Genomic DNA, 27,733 nt, shown 5'->3' on the forward strand with positions numbered 1-27,733 from the left:
AGGTAGCAATAGGCAACTAATGAAAAATTTCAGTGGCTATCCAGTTTATTAATAGCAATACAGCACTCAAAAACAGAAGGCCTAAAAATTAAAGTTTCAGATAACCAATGAAAACTATCTTCTTAAAGAATATTCAGTGACATAAGAAAATGTTCAGGGTATAAAAAATTAAATGTCTAAATTATATACAATAATATCCTAACTATGTAAGAAAAACATATACCTGTATATATTTTTGAATAGTTTCTTTGATGGTAGGATTACCAGTAATTTTCCTAACACTCTAAAATAAACATGTATTACTTTTATAACCAGAAAGTTCCTCCAATGAAGTGTTACTCAAAAATACTTAAATTTGGTTGGTGAATATTTGAGATTTTACATTAAATTTAGTATGAATAGACGATATTGTGTAGTCGTTGGGAAATAAGTTCTTTTGAAATTTTAATATTTTTTGGTATAGGGTGACATAATGAAAACTTAATCATGCAATTATTTCATGTGCTGTTCTGAGCTGTTTTATAATTCACCTTTAAGTTTTCATTGCTTTAATTTCAAATATGAAAATTTAATATAGATTCTCTCTCAAAAGGTTAAATTGCTTTCATTTTAAATAAATTAAACTTAACTAGAGCACAAAGCCATTGACTTCTTTACAAATATCCATTAAGAAATCAAATATGGGCTTTGCGAACTTCAGAAACAGGGATCTAACTTCCTTGCCACTGGTCAATTCTGGGCATACAGCAGGCACTCAATAAAAGTTGTCGAATGAATGGGTGAAGGAATGCATAAATGTCCTCTTTGGCTATCTAGACTTACTTTCCCTACACTCAGTTTAGATGACCTGAGAAGCACTTCCTCAAAATAACCCTCTGGTTCACCATGAGAAGAATGCCTAGCACCAGCTGGTAGGAGATATTAATAGCATGCCCATTAGGCACTTGTTCAAGGCACACAGATAGCTCAGTGATAAAATCTTTAGAAATATTTGGACACTTAAGATTATTTGGAATATGAATCAGTTATGGTTCCTTAAATCTTCACTCTAAATTTTAAGAAATCAACATCTGTTTTAGAAATTCTTTTAAAAATAAGCAATAATCACTTTCGATTTGGGAGAAACTCAGTAGCTGGGCTAAAGAAAGCTTACAATAGCAAAATTCTTTTTTTTTTCTTGTGACAAGATTCTTTTGAAGGATTCTGATGCTAAAATAGAGGATAGACTTCTGTCTTCAAATTCCCATATTCAGTATTTTAGTAATCATTTACCAATGACAAAGAAGTCTCTTGTCCACTAAACTATGTTTCTATCCCTCCACAGGCAACATAATGCCTAAAAGCAGAGAAATGTTACAAATTACAAAATATCCTAGGTTACCTTTGGAAAGAATTGAGAAAGAATGGGAATGGGATTTGAACCCATTTTAACTGATTTTTCAAATAATACATAATTTAGAAATACTTGCATCTTTATCAGACAGAATGAACCTTTCCAGCTAAAAATTGATACTTGCTAGTAATCCATCCTTGATCTAAAATTTTCCAGATATCTAGCTTAACCAGCAAGAAACACAAATTCTAAGCATCCTTTTACTTCTCATAAAATGTTCTATATTTTACATCACTTTAGATAGCCATAAAGACATTATATTCTCTGAGCTATCATTTTACAGTTTATATAAAAGTATGTGTTAAAATCAGTTGCTTTTCTTACTTAGTGTGTAATGTCTCTTCATGTTTAAATCAATTCATATAAATATAAAAGATAAACAAGCAGCTTTGAGTTCTCAAATACTCAGATGAAGAGACTTTCTACTAGTCACCTACTAGGTAGAGACAGTACAGAATAAACAAGATGTAGTTGTTGACCTTGGGGAACTTTCCATCTAGCTGAAGAATCAATATGAGAAATGAGAGTTAATGACCTAAGAGAAATGCTCTTTTGTGTGGTAATGAAGAAAACAGAGATGTATACTATCCCTATTTTGCATGAAGAGGCAAATCAGGCTGAAGAGGTGGGGCTACATGGAAGAGCTTAACAGTCTGATAGAAACATTTAGACTTGATATGGTAGCGAATGGGATAGTTAGATATTTTTGCAAAGTGGGATGAATTTAGGTGAGCTAAAGGACTTAGGTCAACTAGAAAACTGATTAATATAGGTACAATTTTCTCTCAGTGCACTTTAAGCAGTATCTCACGAGATAACTAGACAGACGGTCTTTGAAAAATTTTCCTGGTCTTCCCAACGTCTTTTATACCTTCAGTCACAGTATATGTGCTATCTCCATCTCTCACTCTCTCTCTTTTGCTCTCTCAAGTATATGTCAAGAAATTGAAGCAGGTGAATAAAAAAAACAAGAGAAAAAAGGAACCATAATTAATCAGTCTTAACCTAAATTATTGGTACAAAAACATTTCTTACTCATTTGAAATTAATGTGAAAATAAACTTAGAAGGGTGTCATCACTGAATCCAATTATAAGAAAATTAATATACACTTCTATTCAACTGACCAATAAATTCACTTACAAATACATGAAATGCATGATTATTACTTACTGTGTTTTATTTTGTGAGCGATTTAATATTTATGCATACTAAGAATAAAGTAACTTTACTTTGTCATGCAATTCAGCACACTATCAAAAAAGCATAAGGTAAAATCACATTTAGCTTGAATAGATAAGTAAAACAAACATACACTGATTTTACCTTTGTTTTAGTCGTCTTTTGGCTGTTGTGGGAACATTAGCACCATAGCCATAGGAAAAAAGAATCCTTTCAGCCTCAACTTCATTTTCAACTGGAAAATATTAAAGTGTATGATGTGAAGTAACTTTTTCCCTTAACCGTGGCAGACATGAAAATAAAAGAAGTCATAATAATGAATTAGGGAGCATAATAATGTTAAAAAGGGCTAATGTGTAATCTCAAACAGGTCATTTGTAAGTAGAAGCATATTTCTTAAAAGTATATGCTTGCTTGGATTTGTTCTATTTATTTACTTTTATTTTTTTTCCTTCCTCTTTAACCCACCCTCCCCTTCTACCTCAACCTATTGATGTGCTGTTTCCCCTTAAGAACTGGATCTCTGAAGTTGGGGCATCTCCTCCACATGGAGTACCAACCAGGGCCTGGTGCCCACCCCCCCGGGGTATGGTCTGTGGCTCCACCTGGGGTGCGAACCCAGGACCTTTTGTGTGTAAAGCAGACGTACTAATCACTACACTATAGATTCACCCCCTTGCCCCATTTATTTTTAAAAGGTGTTTAAGGGACTGCATCATATGACGTATTAAGTTTTTGTGTTAAAAAACATAATATAGATATGTGTTATTCTAAATGATCCAAAGTCTTTTTGCAAGAAATGTGTTATGCAATTATTAAAAAAAAAAAAATGAATGATAACATTAACTTCATTAGCTCCCTTCTTAAGAAATGGCTATTTTTAATTAGGAAAGATGTTTGTGATTTTATCAAAAGAACTTTATCATAACTTGTAATAATAAAATTAAGCATTTAAGAAGGCTTCTCTGTGAAGAAAATGTGCAGTACTAGGAATGTACTGATAGCCTCTTTTTTTTTTAATTACAGAAAAATTCAGCAAAACCATTTCTTCTAAATTCTGCTATTGTTACACCACTTCCCAAAAGGAATTTTAGCCAACAGGTTAATATTTTATAGGTAAAATGTTTAAATGCGATGACAGTTTTACTATAAGCTGGGATTTAATATTTTATCAAAGGCAATAAAATTAAAGGTTTACTAACTCAAAGCAGTCAATGATATATAACAATTTTATGATATTATTCATCGACATTATTTTAATGTCAAAAAAAGAAACTCACCTTCAGAAGTGTTTCAGATTTAAAACAAAGCCACATATTTTACCTTAGTGAGTGAGGCTGACTAATCAGGCCAATCACTGTAATATGCACTTATTTATTGATTGATCCTTTGTAGTAAGTAAAAATTTTAGGAACACTCATTAGTGTTTTCCTTCAATTTGTCCCTATTTTTCACAGTGAATCAATATTAGTTTTCAGAGGCAGAATTTTAGTGGTGAGGGACACGTGGAAGGAAGAGCTGACACATGCCATTGGCAATAGTGTTATCAGGTATCACGGCTTCAGACTGGGCCTAGGAGAACTAGAGCTAACAGCTAGATACCTGACTCTTGTCTCTTAAATGACCTGACTCTTGTCTCCTAAATGGTTCTAAATTTAGAAGCGAGAGGGGTAAATTTAGATAAAGAAAACCTATCAGTTAGGTATTAATGGACATCCTAAACTTAAGTTTAATACTTATTGGATTAATAACTCATGTATTAACTATTCTTGTGGTGACTTGAATTACAGAAACAATGTGCTATACAACATGGTAAATGGTATTAAAAATATATGGCTTAGAAGGACAGAGCAAAGAGCGACTATTTCCGAGTGCCACTATTTTTCCCATGCTAGACACATTAGGAACATGTGGGGAGATCGTCATTCACAGAGAAGGTGCAAGAGGGAACTGCATATGAGAAGACGGAGAGCTGTGAAGTTTTAGTTACTGTAAGAAAAGTGGCTGGAGTTAGTCTGGAGTACAATGGTAGTAGGAAGGTAGGTTTAGTTCTGTGAATGGGACTTGTCTGCTTGGCTCAGGAATTTGTATTTTATTCTGTAGTCAACAAGAAAATAATACAGGAAAGTGAGATGACCAATAGATTTTTGTTATTGATGCTGATATTGTACAAAAAATTCCAATAATGAGGAAAAGCATAGCCTAGATTGGTAGCACAGAGAACTCTTGACAAGTTATAGCAATAACCAGTTGAGACATGGTCCATAATCGAAATGGAGGATGGAGAAAAGAACTTGGATTCTAGACAGCTGAACACATGTACAGGTGAGATGAGGAACTAGATAGAATAAGGAAGGAATCAATTCTGACAAAAGCTGGCTTTAACCTTATTAACAGATTAAGAATATAGGAAAATCAGTAAGTTTCAGGGAGAAGAAAAAATGTAAATAATGTTAGATAGTCAATGACTGCAGGAGCTCCATATGCAAAGAAGGACATATGCAAAGTAACAGAACTAAGAAAGAGTATTGGTCTTTGAAAATAACATATGAAATGATAAGGCATGAGAAACAGAAAGATAAATGAGTCTAATCATAAAAAAGTCATGCTAAGGAATTTGACTTTCAATTGTCTTAAGATGATAGAGAGGCATTTAAGCAGGTTTACGGTATGATCAAACCTATATTTGATAAAGATTATTACTCTGACTCCAGTGAGATAAATTTGGAAACTACTGCAATTATCATTGACCTTGAAAAAAACACATTGATAGGAATGAAATAAAAGGTTTTCTTAAATTTGCCTGTAAATATAACGTAATCTTTAAAAGAAGATGTGCCTCAAAGAGATTCAAATTTTACTTTAACTTCAATTGAAGTTTAAACCCACTTTTATAAGAATGCACTGTTATTTCTGACTTTTGAACAAAAATAAAGTACTGGAGCAAACATCAGTTAATAGTGAAATATTAATTTAAAATATTCCCTTAGAGTCAGGGACAACACAGGAACATAGCATAATAAGAAGGAAAAAAGAGGAGGTAGAAATTAAACAAAGATTATAACGGTAGATTCAAAGAATTTCTATCTGTTCTTCAAGACGCATATAAAATGTCATCTCCCCTCTTAGGTATTCTTCACTTCCAAGGTTGAATTAACTCAGATCTCATGTGCACTTTTACTAAGAACTGCCTATCTCTTGCTAATAGCACTTAGCTTACTACTTTAATTATCTGTTAACATATTTGTCTCTCCCAGTAGACCAGACTAGGAATTTCTATAAGCAAGCATTATTGCATGAACTACATTTCCCCAGAGTCTGGCATATGTAGATAATAATTGTTGAATGAGTGAATTAGATAAATGAAAAGATAAAATCTACCATAGTTAAACTGTTTTCTTTTTTTTTTTTATCCCAACCGTTGGAATTAGGACTAATTTTTAAAATATAAAATATTCTTTTTTTAAAAAAGTCACAAATTATATTTGAAAGAAATGTACCAAAGCAGTTTTAGAAACAATACCAGGTTCTTTATGCTGCCAGAAATAAAAAGCTATATTTGGGGAGGTGGGAGGCTTACTTTCTGCAGTTTGCATTATTATTTCATCAAGCTCTTTTTCCAATTTCTCATAAATGTCCAGCCTTGCCTGATGCTCAGAGTTCTGTGCTTGAAGTTCAGTAATGCGTTTTTCAGAAGAGGCTTGGAGACTATAAAATTCTTTAGTTAAAACCTAACAGTGAAAGAAAAGAATTTCAAAGGCAGAATTAAATAGGGTAATAGTTAAGACAAAAACGTGATACAAAAATATATATATATTTTTAATGATTTAGATTTGAAGAGAAAGCTCAGTTGAGATGACTGAGGAAATAAAATAAGTTTATGTCTAAGGAAAACAAATTAGTTGTTTTTAGTTGAAAATTACAAAGCACTTTATTATATACATCGAATAAAAAATAAAGTTAAGGTGTTTCTCCATATAAGACATTTACACAAAGGAACACAGTAATTACTAGTCACCTGCATCCACAGACCAAGTGGGTAGGTCTATGGGAGAGTGGTTTTCATACTGCAAGTTACAACCTTTACGAGCTCATGAAATCAATGTGGATTGCAACGAGCTAAAAATAACAAAATAGAATGGTTTAGAAAACATTAGCACTGTATGTTGTATTGTTTAGTGAAGTGTTTGTTTCAGATTTTAGAAAGTGCTTCCAGATATTAGAAAGTGCTTCTCTATTTTCCTATGTATAACACTGAAATTTAAACCATGGAAAATAGAACTTGGAAAAGGTGGATTCCAACTCAGCTTGTGGATTGCTGTCTAGTGGAAGAAGTGTGGGAGAGTATGCTGCAGAAGATTATGACTCAGGTGGCTTCCCCAAAGGTACCTGAATTAGTTTTAACTGCTGAACACTGGTCTGCTTTAGAAATGAACATCATCTACAATCTTTACTTATGTTTCTTTAAACATGTATGTATTTAATATCATTTGTATGTTTTTCCCTAAGGCTTCATTTTTTTGTGAGACCCTTTATCTTTTAAATCTAATTTACTTATCGAAGTGCTTTTCAGAAATGTAATCTCTGAGATACGTAATGAATACTTACATGTTAGTTCTTTAATCATGCTAATGAGAAGTGTGGGAGAGTATGCTGTTTTTAATGTTTATTTCCCCAAAAGCTAAAATACATAAGAACGTGATTGCATGCAATCATACAGTGCATGAATACAGCAAAATATATAACATACTAATTGAAGATCTTTTAATTAACTACTCTTGGACATTTAAGTTATTTCCAATTTTTATTATAATAATGCTGATATACACCATTAATATAAATCTTTAGAAGCATCCCTTATTTTTTTAAGAAAAATTCCTTTAACTAAAATTACCAGATCAACTTTTCAAGGACATTAACACAGGTTACTACATTGTTCTCCAGAAGGGACGTTCTGTTTTTTAAATGCATGAGATTTCCCATTAAAGGTTACTCTTGTCAGCACTTTAAAAACAAGAGACCTATATAAGTTTTAAAAAGTTTAAATTTACATTTCTTTAATTGTTAGGGAGAATACATATTTTCATTTATTTTCTTAGCAATTTGCATTTCTTTTCTTGGAAACAGTACATTCCTTCTTTCCACCTATTTATCTAGAAGAGGAAGGTATGTCCTCTTGATAAGAAGTCTTTTAAAATTAAGGACACATGCCCTTTCTCATAGGTAACACAAATATTTATAAAGCTCAGTATGATATGGACCTTGTGCTTATGGAGCTCACATGCTATGCTAATTTTAAAAGAAAAGTTTGTTCATGTACCTCCAATTTTTTCTGATATTTTTCACATTCCAACTGACACTGTGTGAGATTTCTTGCAGTTTCCTCTTGTATAAGTTGAACACGCTCACTTTCAAAAGATTTTAATTTACTTTGATGGAGAAATTCTGATATTTTGCTTTCTGTACTAAGTTGTAGTTCTCTGTACCTAAAAGAAACAGAATGGTTATGTGACTAAAGAAATTTCAATGATTTATATAAACATAAACGTTATTTCAATTTTTTCACACCCCCATTTTATTGTGAAGTTAATAACTTACATTTATTCAGCAAAGGGTTTGTAAATAATTTTGATAGGTATATATATGGAAATATGCTCAGTCGGGAGAACAAAACATACCAGTGAAACTTCCTCTATTTGTACATAATGTACACATTATAAAGATAAATACATAACTACAAGTAGTCTATTACAACACAGATAAGGAACACTGTCTTTATTCTATAGGTATAACTAGTAATAAAAACATTTCCATCGAACATATAAATCATCGCGCATTATAAATTTAAAAATGCTTCAGGTTGATTCTGTTCTAACAGAAAGCAAATCACAGACATATTATACCTTTTCAGGGAGCTATTATGAACCCCGTATGGTACTAGACATGTTACTAAAATTCATTTATTCAAATATTTATTGTGCTAGTCAATGTGCTAGGTCAATATATATATATTCAATGTAGACAAAATTTGTTTTTTTCCCCCTTAAAGAACTGTTTTCTGGGGAAGACAGGCAAATAAATGTGAAGTTTATCAACAGAGTATGGTTAAGTCCTATACTAGGATAATCTCTGGGTTCAATGGGAACATAGAGGAAGAGACCTAAACTGGTTGGAGAGGGGGAGAGGAACGGAAGGAGGAGGGAAGGGGAGGGTATATGTGTGCGTGCGGGCGTGCATAAAGCAGGAGGGGGTATGTGGTGGGAAGTATTCTAGGAAGCAGCAGCAAGAATATGTGGGGCAGGGAAACAGCAGTCTGCCTTAGTCATGATATATGTTATTAGATCCCTACAACAACGCTATTAAGTATTTTGCAGATGAGGAACCTGAGGCTCAGAGATGGCAAAAAATTTCTTTAACAGTAAGAAGCTGTATATTTTACGATGGGCCCCAAATCCAGCTATATTTGACTCTACAGCAGTGATCTTTCCACTATTACATGATATTCTTAACTGGCATTTCTGAGGTCAGATAAACTTTCAAATGTTTATTTAAAGGTCATTTCACTCTTGTAAGTGACGATAACAATACCAAAGTATACTCAGAGAAGACAGGCATCGGATATTTGCTATAGGCTACTTTACTCTTGGCACTCTTATTTTTGGTAAAAGCGACTCACATTCAGATTGGTGGAAGTTCCACTGAATTCATACTAGTATATATAATATACAGCAAGGCTTTAAGGTGAATGTTAGCTTGTGTTTTTAACTTTTTGGTATCAATCATATTATATATATATATATATGTGTGTATATATATATATATACACACACACACACACACCCCCCATACATATATATCTTTACAATTTTAGTTAAAAATACCTTTTTTATATGGACAAGCCAACACTGATGTTTGTTGTTGAGACAATATACATACCATAAAGTTCACTCTTTTAAAATGTACATTTACTTTTCACTGTACAATTCATTTTTTTTATTATATTCACAAAGTTATGCACTACCACTAATTACAAAACATTTCCATCACCCCAAAAAGAAAGCCCATGACTATCTAGCAGCTACTCCTCACTCCCCTCTCCCCCCTGGTCCTCGCAACCATGAACTTACTTTCTGTCTCTATGGATTCCATATAAATGGAATCACAGAATATGTGCTTTTGATACTTTCAAGGTTCATCCATGTTGTAGCAAAAATCAGTAGTTCATTACTTTTTATGGCTGAATAACTCCATTGTATGGATATAATGCATTTGTTTATCCATTTATCAGTTGACAGACATGTGGGCTATTCCCATTTTTTGGCTACTATGAAGAATGCTATTAAGAACATGAGTGTAGAAGTTTTTGCATAAGCATGTTTTCATTTCTCTTTGTTAAATATCTAGGAAAAGAACTGCTAGCTCATATGGTCACACTTTTTGAGGAACTGACAAGCTGCTATCCAATGTGGTGTTACTATTTTGCATTCCCACCAGCAATTATGAAGGTGACCATTTCTCCACGCCCTTATCAAAACTTATCATTGTCTCTTTTGATTGCAGTCATCCTCATGGGTGTGAAGAAATAAAAACTTATTACTCTTAACTGACACGAAAATGTCTCTGTACTACCTGGGATAAGTTGCTTTTTAATATAAATGTATAAAATGTGTGAAATCAATACCTATTTTATATGTTAAACCATAGGACACACAAAGACTGCATTACTAAAATAAGTTCTGGATAAGTTATTTAGAATGTGATATTGATTTTTAAAATAATTTGTTTTGAAAAGATTAAACTGCGTTCTTATGGATTCAGGACATTGTGGGTAATTCTGAGATCAATGCAAACTCCAAATAAGAAATTAAAGATTTAGCTTTTAGATTCTACCTGTTCTTCTTATTCATTATACAGCACTTAAAAGTTACTTTTAGCACTATTATTCTTTCCTTGTATTATTGAAAAGTTAAGAATAGTTATCGCCTAGAAATTTGAGAATGCTGTTTAATAAAGTGACGAACCAAAAATGTTAATTCTGTAGATCAAATGAAATTTGAGAATACTAAGTTTAATAAACTGACAAAACAAACGATAATTCTATAAACTAAATAATAATTCTAAAAGACTAATCTATTGCCATGTTTATACAATGAAAGTATCTGCCTCAAATCATTATGCTTTTTTAATAATAATCATTTCAATTTGTTAAATTGACCTGTGAAAATGCTGAAGAGACATTAGAGCTGCAAAAGCAGTTCTATAAGCAAGGAACAGATATATAGCTTAGTCTGATAACTTCAGGTAACTACCTCTTGCTTGATTTGCTAATATAATCTGTCACAGTTAACTAAGTTGATTCATCTCATCTTATCCTCTTAATGTGAACTTCTTATTTGAACTAAGCCAATATTATTTACATGTTAATCGTTTTATGTTTAATGTTTTAATTCAGCCAGTAAGAAATCAAATTTCCTATAAAGTTAACATATAATCAGAATATTCAACTATCCTCATAGCCATCTCATCTCAGGCTCCAATTTAGCTGGATTGCTACGTTTTTAATTTAAAAAAAAATTTTTAAAATAAGATTCATCCACATATCACATACTACTGTAAAAAGAGTAATATAAAGTCCTAGAATAAAATGCTTGCTCTGAAGGAATTGCAACAGAGTTTTGGGCTGGACATATAAAGGAGAAGACGTTAAAAAGGTGGAAATCAGCTATTAGCTAGGAAGCTGAGCTAAAAGATGCTAACAAATGTTCTCAGGTTATGGTGAATTAAACTCTAAGTACGTGACATGTTCTGTAACGCTGAGAACTAACCACAGGAGAGACATCAGCATGGCACTGGATTCTCAGAAACGAGAAAACTCATTTTAACGAAAGCACTAGATTGAACATTAAATAACAAGTTTTCATAACAGTATCTACCTTAGCAGTCTTTACATAAAAACTACGGCGAAAGTTTTGCTCATTACACTCTGATGTATTAAGCCAAGCCATGTATATGATTTGTTCCCAGCCCTTAGCAACAGGTCATCACTAAGGTGAAAGACCACGTGGTTATTAGCCTCTTATTTAATCTTACTTTCTTATTACAATGAGAAACAGCTGATCTTTTAATTTTGTCCGCAAAATATTCATGGCTTCCCCAATATTAAACCTGGATATTTATTTTGAACTCAGTTATCTAATCTCACGTGGTAGACAGGCAGTCTAAGGCAAAATACTCAACAAATGTTGTATTCAGTGGTAAAGTTCCCGAAATTTCCAGGACCATCTTTCATTAAGAAATTTTAAGAGCTGGTCCGTTTGGAATTAAGGAAGTGCAGCAGTTGAGGAAAGGTATTAGTGTGGGTGCAGGAGGACAGCTGTGGGTAGATAAAAGGGCACAGGAAGTAAAACCTATACAAGGAAGACTGGCAAAAGAAGCTAAGGAAACTATTACAACTTCCAGTGACTGATAAGAGTTCAGGAAAGGGTGTCTTCGGTAGTCGGGCATTAGGCAGATTAGCTAGGCAGAAAGTACTGAAAGGTACTTTGGGTCAACACAGAGAAAATACTGTGGTATAAAAGAATACATGAGAGCAGGTAGTCATGGCTGGACCACTAAATCCTTTGTGTGAGGAGGGTAATTTAATTCTAAATTCCACAAGCAAATGGGGCAGAGACTGATGATAAAACTTTCTACGAGTAAAAAGAGTTCTTTGAAACAGAGATGGGCCTCAGTCTCCAGATGGCAAGCCTTGGGTAGATGGTAGATTTCGCTGTGGGAAAAGGGAATTGACAAGGGCAGAAGTTGGCATCTCTAATCAACTGAGAATCAATCCTGCTTACTGCACAGGTTGGGATATCAATCTCACTTTACTTTGGTGTGTCAGACTCCTTTCCCACTTATTCTTTTACTAAGGCCTTATAGAGCTAATGTTCGATTCCTTTAAATTACTCATTTTGGTTGCGTTAATAACTAATCCATACCTTAACTACTCTTTGCATCTGCTATTTCTAACTTTGAGTAGATAAAACTCATTTTCAGTCTTTTTACAGAGAATTTTGGTTGTATTTCTAGACCTGCACCACATAGTCAGAATGCCTCTGGATGAGTCACTGAATACAGTTAACCAAACCCTACGATTCACTTACTCCAATTAAGAACTGAGATAAAAACTGTTCATTTGGATTTTCTTCTCTGGCTGAGGAAAGCTAATCATCTTAGGTTAAAATACTAAACTACTAAGTTTTCAATTACCTCTACAGTTTTTTCCCCTTTGCTCTCAACAGTATATCCACATCTATAGCTGTATCTGTACCTATATGTAATATTATATTAACTAGTATTACACCAACTATGCAATTAAAGTATAATGAGTATCACGCACAAGACACAATACTTTTTACAAAAGTCTTATTTTTGTTTCTTCTTTAATAACTGCTATTTATACAGGGCTAATTTTCCATTAACCAGAAAATGTTGTTCTTCAACATCTACTTCATTTAACAATATCTATTGTGAACCAAATGTGCTAGGTATGATAGTTATCAGTGAGCCATAAATACCATAACTGCTCTTCGAGCTCACATTCTAATGATGGGAGATAGACAAACAAATGTAAGTTGCTAATGCTAATAGGTTCAAATAAATTAATAATAATAATACAGCAAAGTGAGGGAATGGAAAATGATACCGATATTAGTGGTGGTGCTTTTTTAAGGTTGGGCAGGAAAGGCATCTCTCTCTGTTAAGGTAATATCTAAGCAAAGACATGTATACCAGGCTTTATTGAAACATGTATTTTAGAACTTAACTAACTGGTTAATCAGACAATATTAACTGGCTTTATATCATATTCAAGATTTATATAACATAGGCTTTTTCGGTTTAAAGAAAAGATATCATATCAAACATATGAAGGAAACAATCCCTCTGTTTCAAATACTGATGTGAAGGCTGGTAGCTAAAATTACGTACCAAACTATATAATGGATTTAGTAGAGAGTCTAATCTATATGAATTGTAACTAAAAGACTAAATTTTAAAAAATGCATTTATGATATCAGGATGAGTGCTACTATTTCATAGGACTGAGAAATAGTTACTTGAATAAACAATTCTGTCATCGTTTAAAAATAATTTGCATTCATTTTTATTTTGAGGTAATTAATAAACCCCTTAAGAAATGTCCTTTCACTATTTATAGTCAATGTGTCTTTTAAAAAGTGTCTTTTTAATTTTCATGCTGATTATACAAGCAATATTTATTATAGAATTTCAGAAAATACAGAAAAAGAAAAATATAATCGTAAGCCCCCCAAATAATTGCTGTCTATAGTTTCATATATTATCCTTCTTTTCTTCTCTGCACAAGTAAATATTTTCAATTTTGAAAGTAATTTGTGAAATCCATTTTTAGGGTAAAAATACCAAATATTACAAATGTAGATTACAGACATCTTTATCACTACTCTTAATTTCATTTCCCCTTTCAGAAACAACTACTGTTATCAGTTTTCTGTGTATCTTCCTAAAGGGTTCTTTTTTTTTTTTAAATACACAATGCATGTGTATTATACACAGAAGGATATATCAGTCTTTTTCTTCTTTTTAAAAATGGCATCATGTCACATATACTCTGTAACTTCTCTTTTATCACTTAATGAGTTTTGGGATCTTTCCATGTCTGTACCTCATTCTTTTCAGGAGACCGCAATGTAGACATAATTAATTCCAATTCGCTTATTTAATTCTAAACTGATGACTATTTAGATGGGTATAATTTAAAAATTAGAAACAAATACTTCAAAGACCATCCTAAATGTTTCCTGGACAAATGAATATTTCTCTAAGAAAGATATAAAGTAGAATTCTTGGGTCAAAGGATTTTAAATTTTAATAGATGCTGCCCAATTTTCCTCCCACTGACAATACCAATTTAAAATCCTACCAGACATATATGAAATATGATTTCTCCACATCCTCAGCAATATTTAGTATTATCATAGATAACAATGTATGCTATGTACATTATATGTGAAGCATACATTCCTATAGGATATATTATTCTTTTTTCCTCTGGTATTATAACTTAAGAACCTTCCTATGCTATTAAACTCCTTAGATAAGTATTATTTTTATTGGCCCTGTAATTTTCTATTCTTAATTATTCCTCTTTTCTCACCTCATTTTCCACACCAAATAATAGTACCTGGTTTATTCACCCATCTGATGCAATGGGTTTTACTCTGAATAAAGTCTGAATTTCCAAAACCAAAATACATCCTTGAAGGAAGAAGGCTGTTAGGGTTAAAGGCTGTTGCTCTAGGGATGTGCTGTAAAGTAACCACACCGAGAGCACCGCCTGGCTGTGTGTGGAAAGGCACAGGAGCCCCAGCTATGTCTGCTTTACTGGAGGACATGTCCATTTGGATCCATATATTCTGACGTTTCTTTAAAAAATATAGACTTGACTTCTTAGTCCTTACATACTTAGTTAGATGTATATCATGGATACATCAAAATCATATAAGGACATTTACAGTTATATATAAAGAAAAGAAAAAAGAATACATCTTGAAGATATGGTATCACTGCAGGTAAAAATATCTGGGAGAAGGGAGGTTGGAAAAGAAAGTTACTTGGTTTTTTATTACATGGTTTGACTTAAAAGTAATTTTAATAAATGCAACTCAAAATTTTTTGATATGAGCAATTTAAAAAATGAAAAATTAAGTAAATTCCATTTAAATAATTTTGGCTGAGCTATTATTTACTTCTTCCAACCAAGTATCATTAGCCAAGTAAGGGATGAAGTACGTATCATGACATCATCGATATCTAGTAAATTATTTGTTTGGTTAGTTTTTAAATATCCTGAAAACATTTAGAAGATTTCTGAACTCAGAAATAAGCACCCCTGCTCTACTACACCCAATCGATAATTTCTAATCTGCTATTTTAAAAAAGCGAAAGCAAAAAAATTTATGTAGTTTTCTATATTTCAGAAGATACCAAATTAATGTACATTAAATATACATTGACATTTATATAAATACAACTTACAACTAAATTTTGAGGCAGATTTGTGAAAATCTACAGATATTTCTTTAAAATAACTTTTCATCACTGTATCTTTAATATTTAAATGATGGTTATATTTTTTAATTATATAAATTTATATAATGATTGGAAAGGAGGGTCGATCAGAATCTCCTGCTATCCAAATAACATACTGGCTTTGTATATTGTAAAATATCCTCTTAGTGGAATGTGTTTGTTTTCTAGTAGAAAATCACTGTAAGTAATAAGAAATTTACTGATAGGAATATGTTGAACATGTGAAAGTTCTGAAGGTAGAACACATGTTTAGAATAATTAATATATATTAGAGAAGACATGTGAAATTGCTTTCCTTTCATTGACAGGAACAGAGTCTAGATGCTGGTCATTCCCTTTCAATCATGGAATTTTCTAAACTGAAAAGAAAGCAGGTAGAGAAACTTATAGAACCACTATCAATGTTTCAGCAATGATTACTAAAGAACAGAAAGGAATTTAAAAGGCGTTTGGCTATTTGTCCAAATGTTTCTGCTATTTAGATGATTTCTTCAACCAGTTCACTTCTCAGCTGTAATACTACATCTGTCATTTTTGGCTTACAAGCTAATTCTTAAATGAATGTGAGAGATCTTTTTTTGCAGAGTTAGAAACGCTGAGTATGTTTAACAACTGTACCATGGATTTATAAGAATTTCAAGCATGTATTTAGAGTAATTCAATGCATCTATCATATCATGATCAAATAAAGTATGTAATGTCATTAATAAGATAAACAATATGTAGTATTATTTGGCCATCCTATAAAGGCAAAAATACATACTGCAGGTATGTGAAGATAAAAGTACTTAAGTGAAACAAACATAATGAAAGGAATGTTGCCTTAAAATAAATCAAAGCATGCATGAGATAAAATTAGAGTAAAATATTTTATGACAGTGTTTGAAGGAGTAGCTGTTTTCCCTTTTGTGACAACATGACAACAAACACTTAAAATTCAGCTTGAATCATCCTTTGAACCAAGAATATTTATTCTATCAGTGCTTCACAGCACTGGAAACTATTTCATGCTGTGTTTGATATATACCTTAGAGTGTTGGGCTACATTAAAGAAAAAAAACAGAAAACATAAAACTGAATCTAAAAAAGTCATAAGACCTCTGTCTTCCTTTCAATTTTGCTGTGAACATAAAAAATGCTCTAAAGAAATAAAGTCTTTTAAAAAAGCACTTTGGGAGGATGCTTTTATGAAGAGTGTCAAGTATGAACAGTGGCAGAATAGAGGTTAATCATAGTTTTGTCCTATTTTTCCATAATATACAGCTCAAAGAAAGGAAATCAATTTACTATGGTTAACATGAAAAGTACTGTATAAAGCAAAAAGGGTGGTAAATGTAACCAATAATCGTTTATTTAGACCAACTTCCTACTAACAGGTAAACATTGTAAGTCTTAAATCAGTGTTCTGGAAATGAGTTGAGAAATTCCATGATGACTCCAGGAAACTACTGAATAGTGATCTAGAAATCAGAGTTCTGGGTTCAAATCCAAGTAGTTTGGTAGCAGAGCAAGACTTTTTTTCCTTTTCCAAGGGTGAGGGTGATTCCTAGATTTTATCTAGCCTGAGAGGATGACCATCAGCACCATTTGTGGAACTGTTAAGAACTATAGATGTCATGGGTCTATTTTGGCTGATCTACTGAATTGAAATCTCTGAGACTTGAGAATGCTGAATTCTGGGTGATTCAATGAGCTAATAGTAAAATGCTTACAAGGTGCCTTCTACAATTAAAATGTTATTTGAGTGAAGAATCTTGTTTGATGCATCTTTGGATTCTTAGAATCTAGTATTTCACCTGGTATACTATAAGTTTATGATACATCTTTACTGAATGAATAGGGTTATATTAACCATTTTTGGTTCCATAAAAATTAAATTACTAAATAGTTGAAGCCAAGATAGAAAACACTAGTCTCATAAACTAATCTGATAAGAAACAGTCTTTTCTGAAAAATGTCAAAATCAGTAAAGTAAGATAATTATTTCTAGGTTTAGTTGTCAGTTTAAAATGAAAACAAATTACAGGAGTGACGGAAAAAGAAACCAAAATGATTATAGGATAGGTATGACAGAGCTACAAGAAAGATTAAAGTTCCTAAAAATGTAGTTTGGTTAATGACTAAGATAATACAAGGAGACATGACAACATTCTAAAAACATTTTTAGAACAAATGCAAAAGAGGGAGCAAAGTAGTATAATACAGTGTGATATATCTAAGTTCTGCAATGAATTAAAAATGTTGCAAAATATACACACTACATTAGGACTATAAGTGCAACTCATAGTCTGCCTACAAGAATGTAATGAAGTCTATCATGAGGGTATGTAAAACAGAAGAGAAGAAGAACATAATGAAGAGAATAAATCACTTTGTTAAGTCTGCTCCACTGTCTCTAAATTTCTCTCATTAGACTTACTAGACTAAATAACTATGTATTAGGTTTCCTATAAAATATTTTGAGATTTTTAAAAAGGTAAATATAAAATATATTATGCCAGTTAGTGCAGTTAACACATATGTTATGATCATATTTTTATTTCTACAGCTGTTTATCAAATGGGAAAGCTTATAAAATTCCAGAAGATATCTACATACCAAGGTATCTATTTAACCATCTATTTATGGCTATAAACATGACAGGATAAAAATGAAATAACAAAGTACCTAATACAATCATAAAAACTCAACGGTAATTGAATGAAAAAGATTAAGTATTTCTAATACAGTACATTATTATTTTGAAGAAATGCCTTCTCTTCTTAAATACTATCATGGGCCTTACTTTTCTTCCTCCATTTTCCCATGTCCCAGAAGTGTTGCTCCTCCTCGCTAGGCTGGTGGAAAGCTGGCACTTTAATTATTGCCCTGTCTCCTCCTCTTTGTCTCTTCCTGCTGTAACCAAGACCCAAACCAGTGGGCTGTGAGAGGCTTGTGACCGAAAGACAGAGATGAATCATAACGGCATTTTCTAAGGGAAAACCTGAATTGGTACGACTGCTGGTCAGCACGTGTAGAGATCACTACAAAGGAAAGGAGCCTAGCATTTCAATGTTTTTATGTTTATATTTGCTCTGTGTGTGTGTGTGTGTGTGTGTGTCTGTGTGTGTGTGTATTTTTCATTTAATCATCTCTAAAACTCTAATAGAATTTCAGATTATTCTACCTTTAGAGAAAAAGAAACTGAAACTCAGAAAAATTAACAACTTGTCCAGCTAAGTAGAAAAGTTGGAATTTGCACCCATGACTGTCTCAAATTTCTGGGCTCTTACACTATAATAACCTGTATCCAAGAGAGAAAAAGTATTTAAAAATAATAATAAAGCATGTACCAAAAACACACATACAATCTCCAGCAACACACCACTGGCGGGTAAGAGTGGACACACATAGGTAAAGGAAAAAGGTAGTAGAGACAAAGGTCATGACCGAAAGGTGAACGCAAAAGAAAAAAACAGGTGAGGGCTCTCCTCCAAAAGAATAAAACACATAAAGGCTCTCCAAAGGGCAGAGCAAAACCTGTATTTTGGGTCAGAGATTTAAGGAGGTTCTGGGAGGTGGAGGGTGTTACAGATGTCCTAAAAGGAAGTCTACAGAAAAGAGTTATTTTGCTTTGGACAAAGTTGGCTCTGTGCCTTGCCAATACTGGGTGTGAAAATAAGATAAGGCCTTTCCCTCAAATTATCCTTAAGACTAAAAGGGTGCCACTGCTTGTAAAATCTCTCTTATTGAGAAGTCTCTCAATTACTTTATTTAGAAATGCAAAATACTGTTTAGGGAAGACACATTGCCTTGCAAAGACCACAATCGATGCAAATTTTGAGTGCTGATATTGTTCACCTGAAGAAATCAAACACAGAAGCAAAGCCATTTAACACAGATTTAATAATTATTTCTGGAATGCAGCCTCACAACTATAATAAAAAAAGGTTTTAAAGATTATTTAAAAAAAATATAACTAATCTCATTTGAAGATCAAAAACATACCAGAAGAATAAAAAAAATAATAATGTTAATGGATACTTGTGGCTAAAGATGAAAGTATAATGACAATGTCATCTAGGGATTCAAACAGTAAAAAAAAAAAAAAATCGGTGACAGGTAGTATGTTTTGGAAAACTATATTGTTAGTTGATTCAAAATATGTCTCAACTGACCTTGAAGGTTCTTGTGATAAGACTGAAGTATTCCTTTACATTAATGTAATTTAGTATATTTACATATAAGTTAAGCAAGGATTTTGAAGTCAGACTGTGTGGGTTCAAATTCCACACCTGTTCCTTACTACCTGTGTCTGTTTCCGTATCTATAAAATGGAAATAATACTACCAATCTAACCAGTTTATGAGGATTAAATAAATTAATGTTGGTAAAATGCTTAGAACTGTGCTGTTACAGTAAGCATCATGTGTTTGTTGAATAAGATTTAATATTCAAGATTGCTAAAGCCTCCCCCAACCCCGCCCTTTTTTAAAAAAAAGCCTGTTGCAGGGAAAAATGATAGGTGACCTTACATGCCTTCTGGCCAAGCTGAGATGTCTCATCACGTTCTGTGTTTTCCTATGACCCATGAGATGTTCTAATTATTTAAAGTATAGGAATTTCAGAAGTACAGAGTTTTTCTTTTAGTCAGTAGGATGTAACATTCCTTACCATGAACTAAGTCTTCAAAGTCAAATAATTTTTCATTTTCCCAGCTACAGAGATGCACAGGAATGAGCATCGATGACATGTGAGTGGTCCAGGAGGACATGGCTAATGACCACTGCTACTTAATTAAAGCTGTTGAAAATATGGCGTAGATGTTTTAGATAAGGGGTCAGCAAACTTTTTCTGGAAAGGGTTGAGAGTAAACATTTTAGGTTTTGAGGGCCATAAACTATTGCAACAACTTGACCATGCAGTTATAGCATGAAAGCAGGCGAAGACAATATATAAACAAATGAGTGTTGTTGTATTCAAATAAAACTTTATTTATGCACACTAACATTTGAATTTCATATAATTTTTATGTGTCATGATATATTATTCTTCTGATTTTTTTTTTCCAATAAATGAAAAATAGAAAAAACATTCTTAGCTTGTAGGCTGTATTAAAACAGATGTGAGGCTGGATTTGGCCTGCCTCTGATTTGAACTGTCAATCTCTGAGTTGAATTAAGAGAAGCTGTGGCACATCAATGACAACATGTTGAACAAGTCCACGACCTGGCTCTTATTTGCTGCTTGGAATAAGTTTATTGAAATACATGGCGGTTGTTCTAAAAATTGCTGTTTTTTATTAAGGCTATCAGTTCATTCAGAGCCCTCTGCATTCTCATTTGATGACTTCCTCTTTATTACGATCAATATCTACCCGGGAAAGGTTTCTTCTAATTCCTTCCTCTCTACCTTAAAACTTCTTTATATTCCAATTTTCTCGTCTCCTGTACTCTTGTTTCTGAGAACGTTCCTTCTCTGGTTTGAAGGATCTTAGTTCTCCGCTCAACTTTACCAAACACGTTAACTTCCTCATCATCACTTATGATTACATTTTTAAAACTTCCCTTTCCAAGTGCTTCTGCTCTACTAATATGCTTAACTTTCTTGTGTCCTGAAAGAAAAAAATGCCTCAGCTTTCACCTAACTTTGCCATTCCCTCCCAGCTAACAATAACCCTTCTCTCTTTCTCATTTGTTTATAGTAGCTGTTTCTGCATTTTTGCAATTTGACCTCTTCTGTACTCGTTTTCATTCCCACCATCCTTTGAAAGAGATCTTAAACTACTAATGATTTCTTTGGCTGACTTTCCCACCCCTACCATGAAAATATAGAAATAGATTTGAATATCGGCACAACCACCCATTTGGCAATACCTTTTTAATAACCTCTTAAAAAACAGCTTTAATGGGATATATTTTACATACATAAAATTCGCCAATTTTAAGTGTACAAGTCTATGGGTTTTGATAAATGTTTACAGTCATGTAACCATGACCACAATCACGACACAGAACATGTCCATCATCCCCACAAATTCTCTGTGCTGCTTTGAAGTCAATTCCTTCATCCTACCTCTGGCTCCTGGCAACCACTGATCTGGTTTGTGTCATTAGTTTTGTCTTTCTTAGATGTTACGTAAATGAAATAAAACAATTCAACGAATTCTTTTTAAAAGAGTCATCCATGTTGTTGCAATAAATGAAGTTTGTTCCTTTTTATTACTGAGTATTATTCCCTGATATGTACATACCAAAATTTATTCATATGTTCACTGGCTGATATATATTTGAGTTGTTTTCAGCTTGGGGCTATAATGAATAAAACTGCTCTAAACATTTACATTACAAGTCCTGTGTGAACACGTTTTTTATTTCTTCTGAGTAAATAACTAGAAGTAAGGTTGCCGAATCATACAGTATGTGAATATTTAACTTTACAGAAACTGCTAAACCGTTTTCCAAAATGACTTTACAATTCTGCATTCGTACTAGCAACATATGGACAATCCAGCTGATTTGCAATTTTGCCAACATCTGGTAATGTTAGTGTTTTAAAATCTAGCCATTCTAGTGGCCGTAGTGGTATCTAATTGTGGTTTTAGTTTTCATTTTCCTGATGAGTAATAATGTTAAACATCTTTTCTTTTGCTCGTAGGTCATTTATTTTGTGAAATGTCTATTTGAATCTTTTGGCTTTTTTGGGGGGGAGCGGGGGGAGTTTGTCTTAAGTGTAGACATTCTGGATACATATCCCTTATCAGATATCTGTTTGGCAAATATCTTCTCCAAGTCTGTGGCTTGCCTTTTCCTTTTTTATTAGAAGAGCAAAAATTTCTTATTTGGTAAGAAACACATTTTTTCTTTACAGTTCATACTTTGTGTCCTATTTATGTAATTTTTGATTAACCAAAGATTACTGATTTTTTTTAGTTTTAGTTCTTATATTTAGATTTATAAATGATTATGAATTAATTTTTATGTTCTGTGTAAGATGAAGATTGAGGTTCAGTTTTCCTGCATATGGGTATCAAAATATTCCAACATGTTGTCCAAAAGACTACAAGTTCCTTATGTATTACCCCTTCACCCTTCTTCTTAAAAACTGTTCTAGATATTCTGGGTCATGTGAATTTCCATGTAAATTTTGAGTTAGCTTATCAATTTCTGCAAAAAAATGACCTGCTGAGTTTTTCATAGGGAATGCACTGAATCTATTAACCAGTTTGGGGTCAACTGATACTTCAGCAATATTGAGTGTTCCCATCTATGAATCTATGAACATGATATATCTCACTATTTTAGATTTGTCTTACTTTCCTCAGCAATATGTACTAATTTTCAGTGTACAGGTCTTGTACTTTCTTCATATTTTGTTAATTTTATCTATTGAGTCTTTAATATTTTTGATAGTATTATAAAAGGTATTTAAAAAACTCTTGATTTCTAACTTTCGACTGGTTATTGCTGGCATATAGAAATACAATTGACTTCTTTTCATAATGACCCTGCATTCTGCAATCTTGCTGAAGTCACTTATTATTAGTTTTAGTGGCTTGTTTGTAGATTCCAGCTATGACATTTTTAGAAAACAATCTCTTTTAGTCTTAATATCCTCACTTAAAAGATAACAATAGTAAGAAATAAAAATTGAGAATAAAATTAATGAAAGATGAGATATCCGTAAAGCATTTAGCATAGTATCTGACCCACAACAGATATTAGATATTTATTAAACCCTTTCCCAAATTTCAGAGTTCAGAGTAAGTTTCAACAATGTTGACATGTCCCAAATCATTATCTCTAGGCCTGATTTTTTCCCCGGGCTTGAAATCCTTATTCCTATTTGTCTACTACATTTTACACAAGATTGATGCTGTAATTAATTAATTTATTTAAAAATTAATTTATTTTCCAATTACAGTTGACATACAATATTATACTAGTTTCACATACACAACACAGTGATTAGACATTCATATACCTCACGAAGTGATGTGATTGGTGCTTTAGAACTTCGAGTACAAGTCTTAAATCAAAATAATAACCTTCATTCACCCATGAGTTTGTTCTGTTTCTGAAAGTCCTATTTCTGATAATAAAATCACTGTCATCTCAACTACTTGGAAAACTTTCCAAGATACTTTAAAATCTAACCAGGTACTGAATCCTTCAATAACCACAATAGGTAATATATAATGTGACAAACGCTGTTGAACCTCGCAATTCTATGAGTTAAGCTACTATTATCTTTAAAGATGTGGAATCTATGACATAGAAGTTATATAACTTCCCCAAAGTTGTGCATCTAATAATAGTAATAGTATCATAACCTAGGCAACCTACCACCACAAACGGTACTCTTAAACATAAATTATATTGTACTCAATGTATGCAGACTGTGGAATTGGGAGCTATTAGATGATATTTAGGGAAATCCAAGAAATGTCTATTGATCCATTAAAATAAGCACCCCTGACCATGATGATCTTGAAAAAGACAGGTGCAAAGGTAGCAGTAGCAAATAGTAAATAAAATTATGATCATGTTATGAGCAGGGTTTATGGTGAAAACCTCAATTCAGAGGTCTCTGGTACACAGGGATGAACAATGTGATAGGTTTAAAGTTTAAGAGAAGCCATTAAACCCCAATGCCATTAACCCAGGCTGGCTCCTGGAGACTAAATACATTAGGGTGTACATATTGCAGAAGACTGAAAAGAAGTGTAAGTGAGAGCAGGGTAGAAAAACCTTCACCAGCCACCTTTTAGAAAATTTCTAAAACCAATTTTCCCATCTATCCCCTATGCCATCAGATTAATTTAGGCCATTGTCACCTCTCACCTAGAGCGCAGGCAATCCTATTCAGGATATCTCGAATTACCCTGAATAGATATCCATATATTACTGCCAAGCTGATTCTCTAAAATGTGGTTTTCATCATGCCATCCCTCATTGTTCGCTGTAGCAAATATGAGCTCTTTATTCTGACATCCCAGTCTATCAGAATATGAAACTATTTACCTCTGACTTAATTGTACACTGAATTACCTATTTTTCCTGATAATCTTTTAATTTTTTTCCCCCTCTTATGTGTAGAAAGGTTTCTGAAGTTTCTGGAATGCAGATCAGAGAGAAGGGCATTGATCTGCACATCAAAATTCACACTTCAAATAAATATATGTTTCATATACCACCTCTTCTAAAAGGTCATTCTCAAATACTCCCTTAAAATAGAGTATTCATAGACCACTACAGGCTCCTTAAGATATATAATATTTTGCTTTAAAATATAAATATGTACACACATTTATTCTTTTAGTGCTTTTAAAGTTCTTCTAAGATGTCACGCACAAAGGTTCAATGAATATTTACTTGAATAATTTCTAGTCCAACATAGGAAAAATTTAGGGAGGTATTTTAACTTTTTATTAGTCCAAACTCTACCAACGAGAAATCTGAGCACAACATACATATTTTTCTCCACATTCTCCTCTGAAACCATGGGGAGAGATATGTTTCTCTTGTGCCTTTTGATGTACACAGTAAAGTGCAGAGTTCGTAATGTTGGCTCTCATTTAAAATAAAAGGAAATAAGGCAAGCGATGTTAAACATTTGGAACTGACAGGAAGAAAACCCTAGGTTCATCCACATGTCAAAGAATTAAGAGAAACAGAAGAGTTCACAGAATTGGCATACAAAGACTCAATTCTCATGGGGAAGAGGCAATCATGGTGATTAATTTCTATTAGGTTCTACTATAAAATGGTAAAGGAAAATGAATTTAGCTATAGTGAATTTTACTTTATGTGCAATTATGTAGATACAGATTTATAACATTTATCAGATGGTATGTGCAATTAAAAATTCATAAAAGTGGTTATAAAATCAATTTTTATAAACTTCATAGAGAAAAAGATGCTTTTTTTCACAGTGCTGTCTAAATGAAGCTCAAGAATCACTATTGCTAATATTTGTTTTGAAAGCCCATGAGAAGTTTGAGCCATGAATGAATTTGACACTGCTTTAGTGCTCTCTATCATCAAAGAATTATGCATGGTTTAAGGAGCCATAACCTTCAGCTATTGCTTGGTAAATGTAGTATTGCCTAAAATTTGTGGGATGAAAACTGGTACATAAGCCTTTAGAAAAGCAATCAGAACTTACAAATTTCTTATAAGTGGAATGCTTAATATTTAAGGGGACTGCTGAATGTGACAGGAAAGGGCAGTTTTATAATAAAAATTCAGAGGCAATATTGGCTATCCTGGATACCAAGTGGAAGTAGATAGTAGTTAGCAACATGAAAAACTAGCTAATAATTTGTTTTCTTTTAGAATCATTCAGTTTATAGTTCTAATTTTCAAAAATTAGAGATTAGCACGTTAGTTAAATAATCCAATTTTGGTTTTATAACTGCTATTACTTTGGTCTAAAAAAAAATCTATGTTTACTATATACAAATGATTGAATTTCGCAACACATTATTTCTTATTTAAACATCTGTTGAGTTATTTCTGGATCAAATGCTGAATTTAACCAATGGCAAAAGATGATGAATGAGAATAGACATGTTTTGTGGCACAAACATACAGAACATTCCATTCTCATAAATGACAAGCTATGAACCATACCTTGATTTTCCTGTAAACTATTTTAAAAAAACTATTTCAAAGCTAGCATTTCATTGTCATTTCCAGGTACAAGAGTTCCCTTAAAGGTTTATATACGAACAGCCTATCTGGCCAGAATGATTGAGGTGCACTCTTGCCTGCAGCTGGGGAGATGTATTCTTTGGGCATATTTCATCTCTGTGATTTTGGACATATGGAATTTTAGAAATGATAGGCATCATTACATTTAGAGTATCTATGAATAATCTAGCTAATAAAAATTCACATTTGGGGTCCCAGTGAATTAAAAGAAAACATCTGAATTCTAATAATAGAGACATGGATGTCACTTAATTCCTGCTGTCTGAAGATACATCAACTCATTTTCTACTTTTTACAAATACATAGACTTTTCATTTGTAAAATAAAGACAAATTACCTTTTAAGTTTTTAAAAAAACACATGTATATATTTTTTTAAACTTTCAGCAATATGCAAGGGAAATCCCAAATCCTAATAAGTGAATTGCTAACCCTTAAAATTTATAGTAAGAAGAGGAAAGGAACCTCCTTCTCTAGAAGGCCTTGTACCAGTAAAGGTTATCCATCTGCAGGAAACAGTTTTACCAGATCTGGTCAGAGACTGCTCCCAACCGTTTATCTTTATGATACTGAACAGAGAACACAGATATATTTACTTTAAAAATCAACTAACTAAATGATGGTAATCATTGCTAACATTTATTGAGAACCTAAAACTGTATAATAAATCTCATTTAATTCTGTGGTGTGCAGAATTGTACATATTGGTTACGTTCTTTCCTTTACAGTAACAATTTCAATGGCTAAAAGGAATTGACAATATCTTCACATCTAGTAACAATAACTTCTACAATAGGAGAAACTAAATGAATACATACGTGGCATATACTATAGAAATATATAGGTTACAAAAAAACATTTATTAAAACCAGAAGGGCTAAAAGTTTGCTCAATGAAAAGAAAAATCTGAACAAAAAAATACATGAAATAGTTATTTTTATTATTAAAGCAGTCAAGATCTTATTTAATGAATCTCAAATATAGTAAAGCAAAATTTAATTCATAGAAAAAAGCAATTAAATGGTCTAAATGAAATTAATATAGCTTATCATAAAGCTAAATTTTTACAGTGTCTTAAAAATGTCCAACTATTTTCCTTAACCCTTAATGTCACTCCTATAATGTCCTCATTACTAAAAATCATGTAGGATAACTTTTAATTCATAATAAACATATGTCATCTATCATACGGTACAGAGTCTAGAATCTCTAGGGGGCCATTTGTTTAAGAGTTGGTAATTTGCTAAATGTTACATTAGTAGGTTGAAAAAATAATCCAACTTTATAGGATTTTAATCACCTCTACACGAGTTGACACCTTATAAAATTCTGGTTGGAAAATTTAAAAATAAA

The 27,733-nt window shown here is 32.5% G+C and overlaps 1 protein-coding gene across 5 annotated transcripts in view; it reads right to left on the reverse strand.

The window, feature by feature from the left end:
* PIBF1 (progesterone immunomodulatory binding factor 1) overlaps positions 1-27,733 on the reverse strand; it is a 146,971-nt gene that overhangs the window by 57,881 nt on the left and 61,357 nt on the right. For all 5 annotated transcript variants that reach the window (XR_001595447.2, XM_016133400.2, XM_016133396.2 and 2 more), the window contains exons 11-13: positions 7,895-8,060; positions 6,155-6,305; positions 2,719-2,809 (exon numbers count right to left, since the gene is read on the reverse strand). Coding sequence is in view for 4 of the 5 variants with exons in the window: in XM_016133400.2 (XP_015988886.1) it covers positions 2,719-2,809; positions 6,155-6,305; positions 7,895-8,060 (408 nt within the window). In the remaining variant the exon portion in view is untranslated. The remainder of the gene's footprint in view (positions 1-2,718; positions 2,810-6,154; positions 6,306-7,894; positions 8,061-27,733) is intronic.

The sequence above is a fragment of the Rousettus aegyptiacus genome, unplaced genomic scaffold (assembly GCF_014176215.1).
Source record: "Rousettus aegyptiacus isolate mRouAeg1 unplaced genomic scaffold, mRouAeg1.p scaffold_m13_p_11, whole genome shotgun sequence".
NCBI lineage: Eukaryota > Metazoa > Chordata > Mammalia > Chiroptera > Pteropodidae > Rousettus > Rousettus aegyptiacus.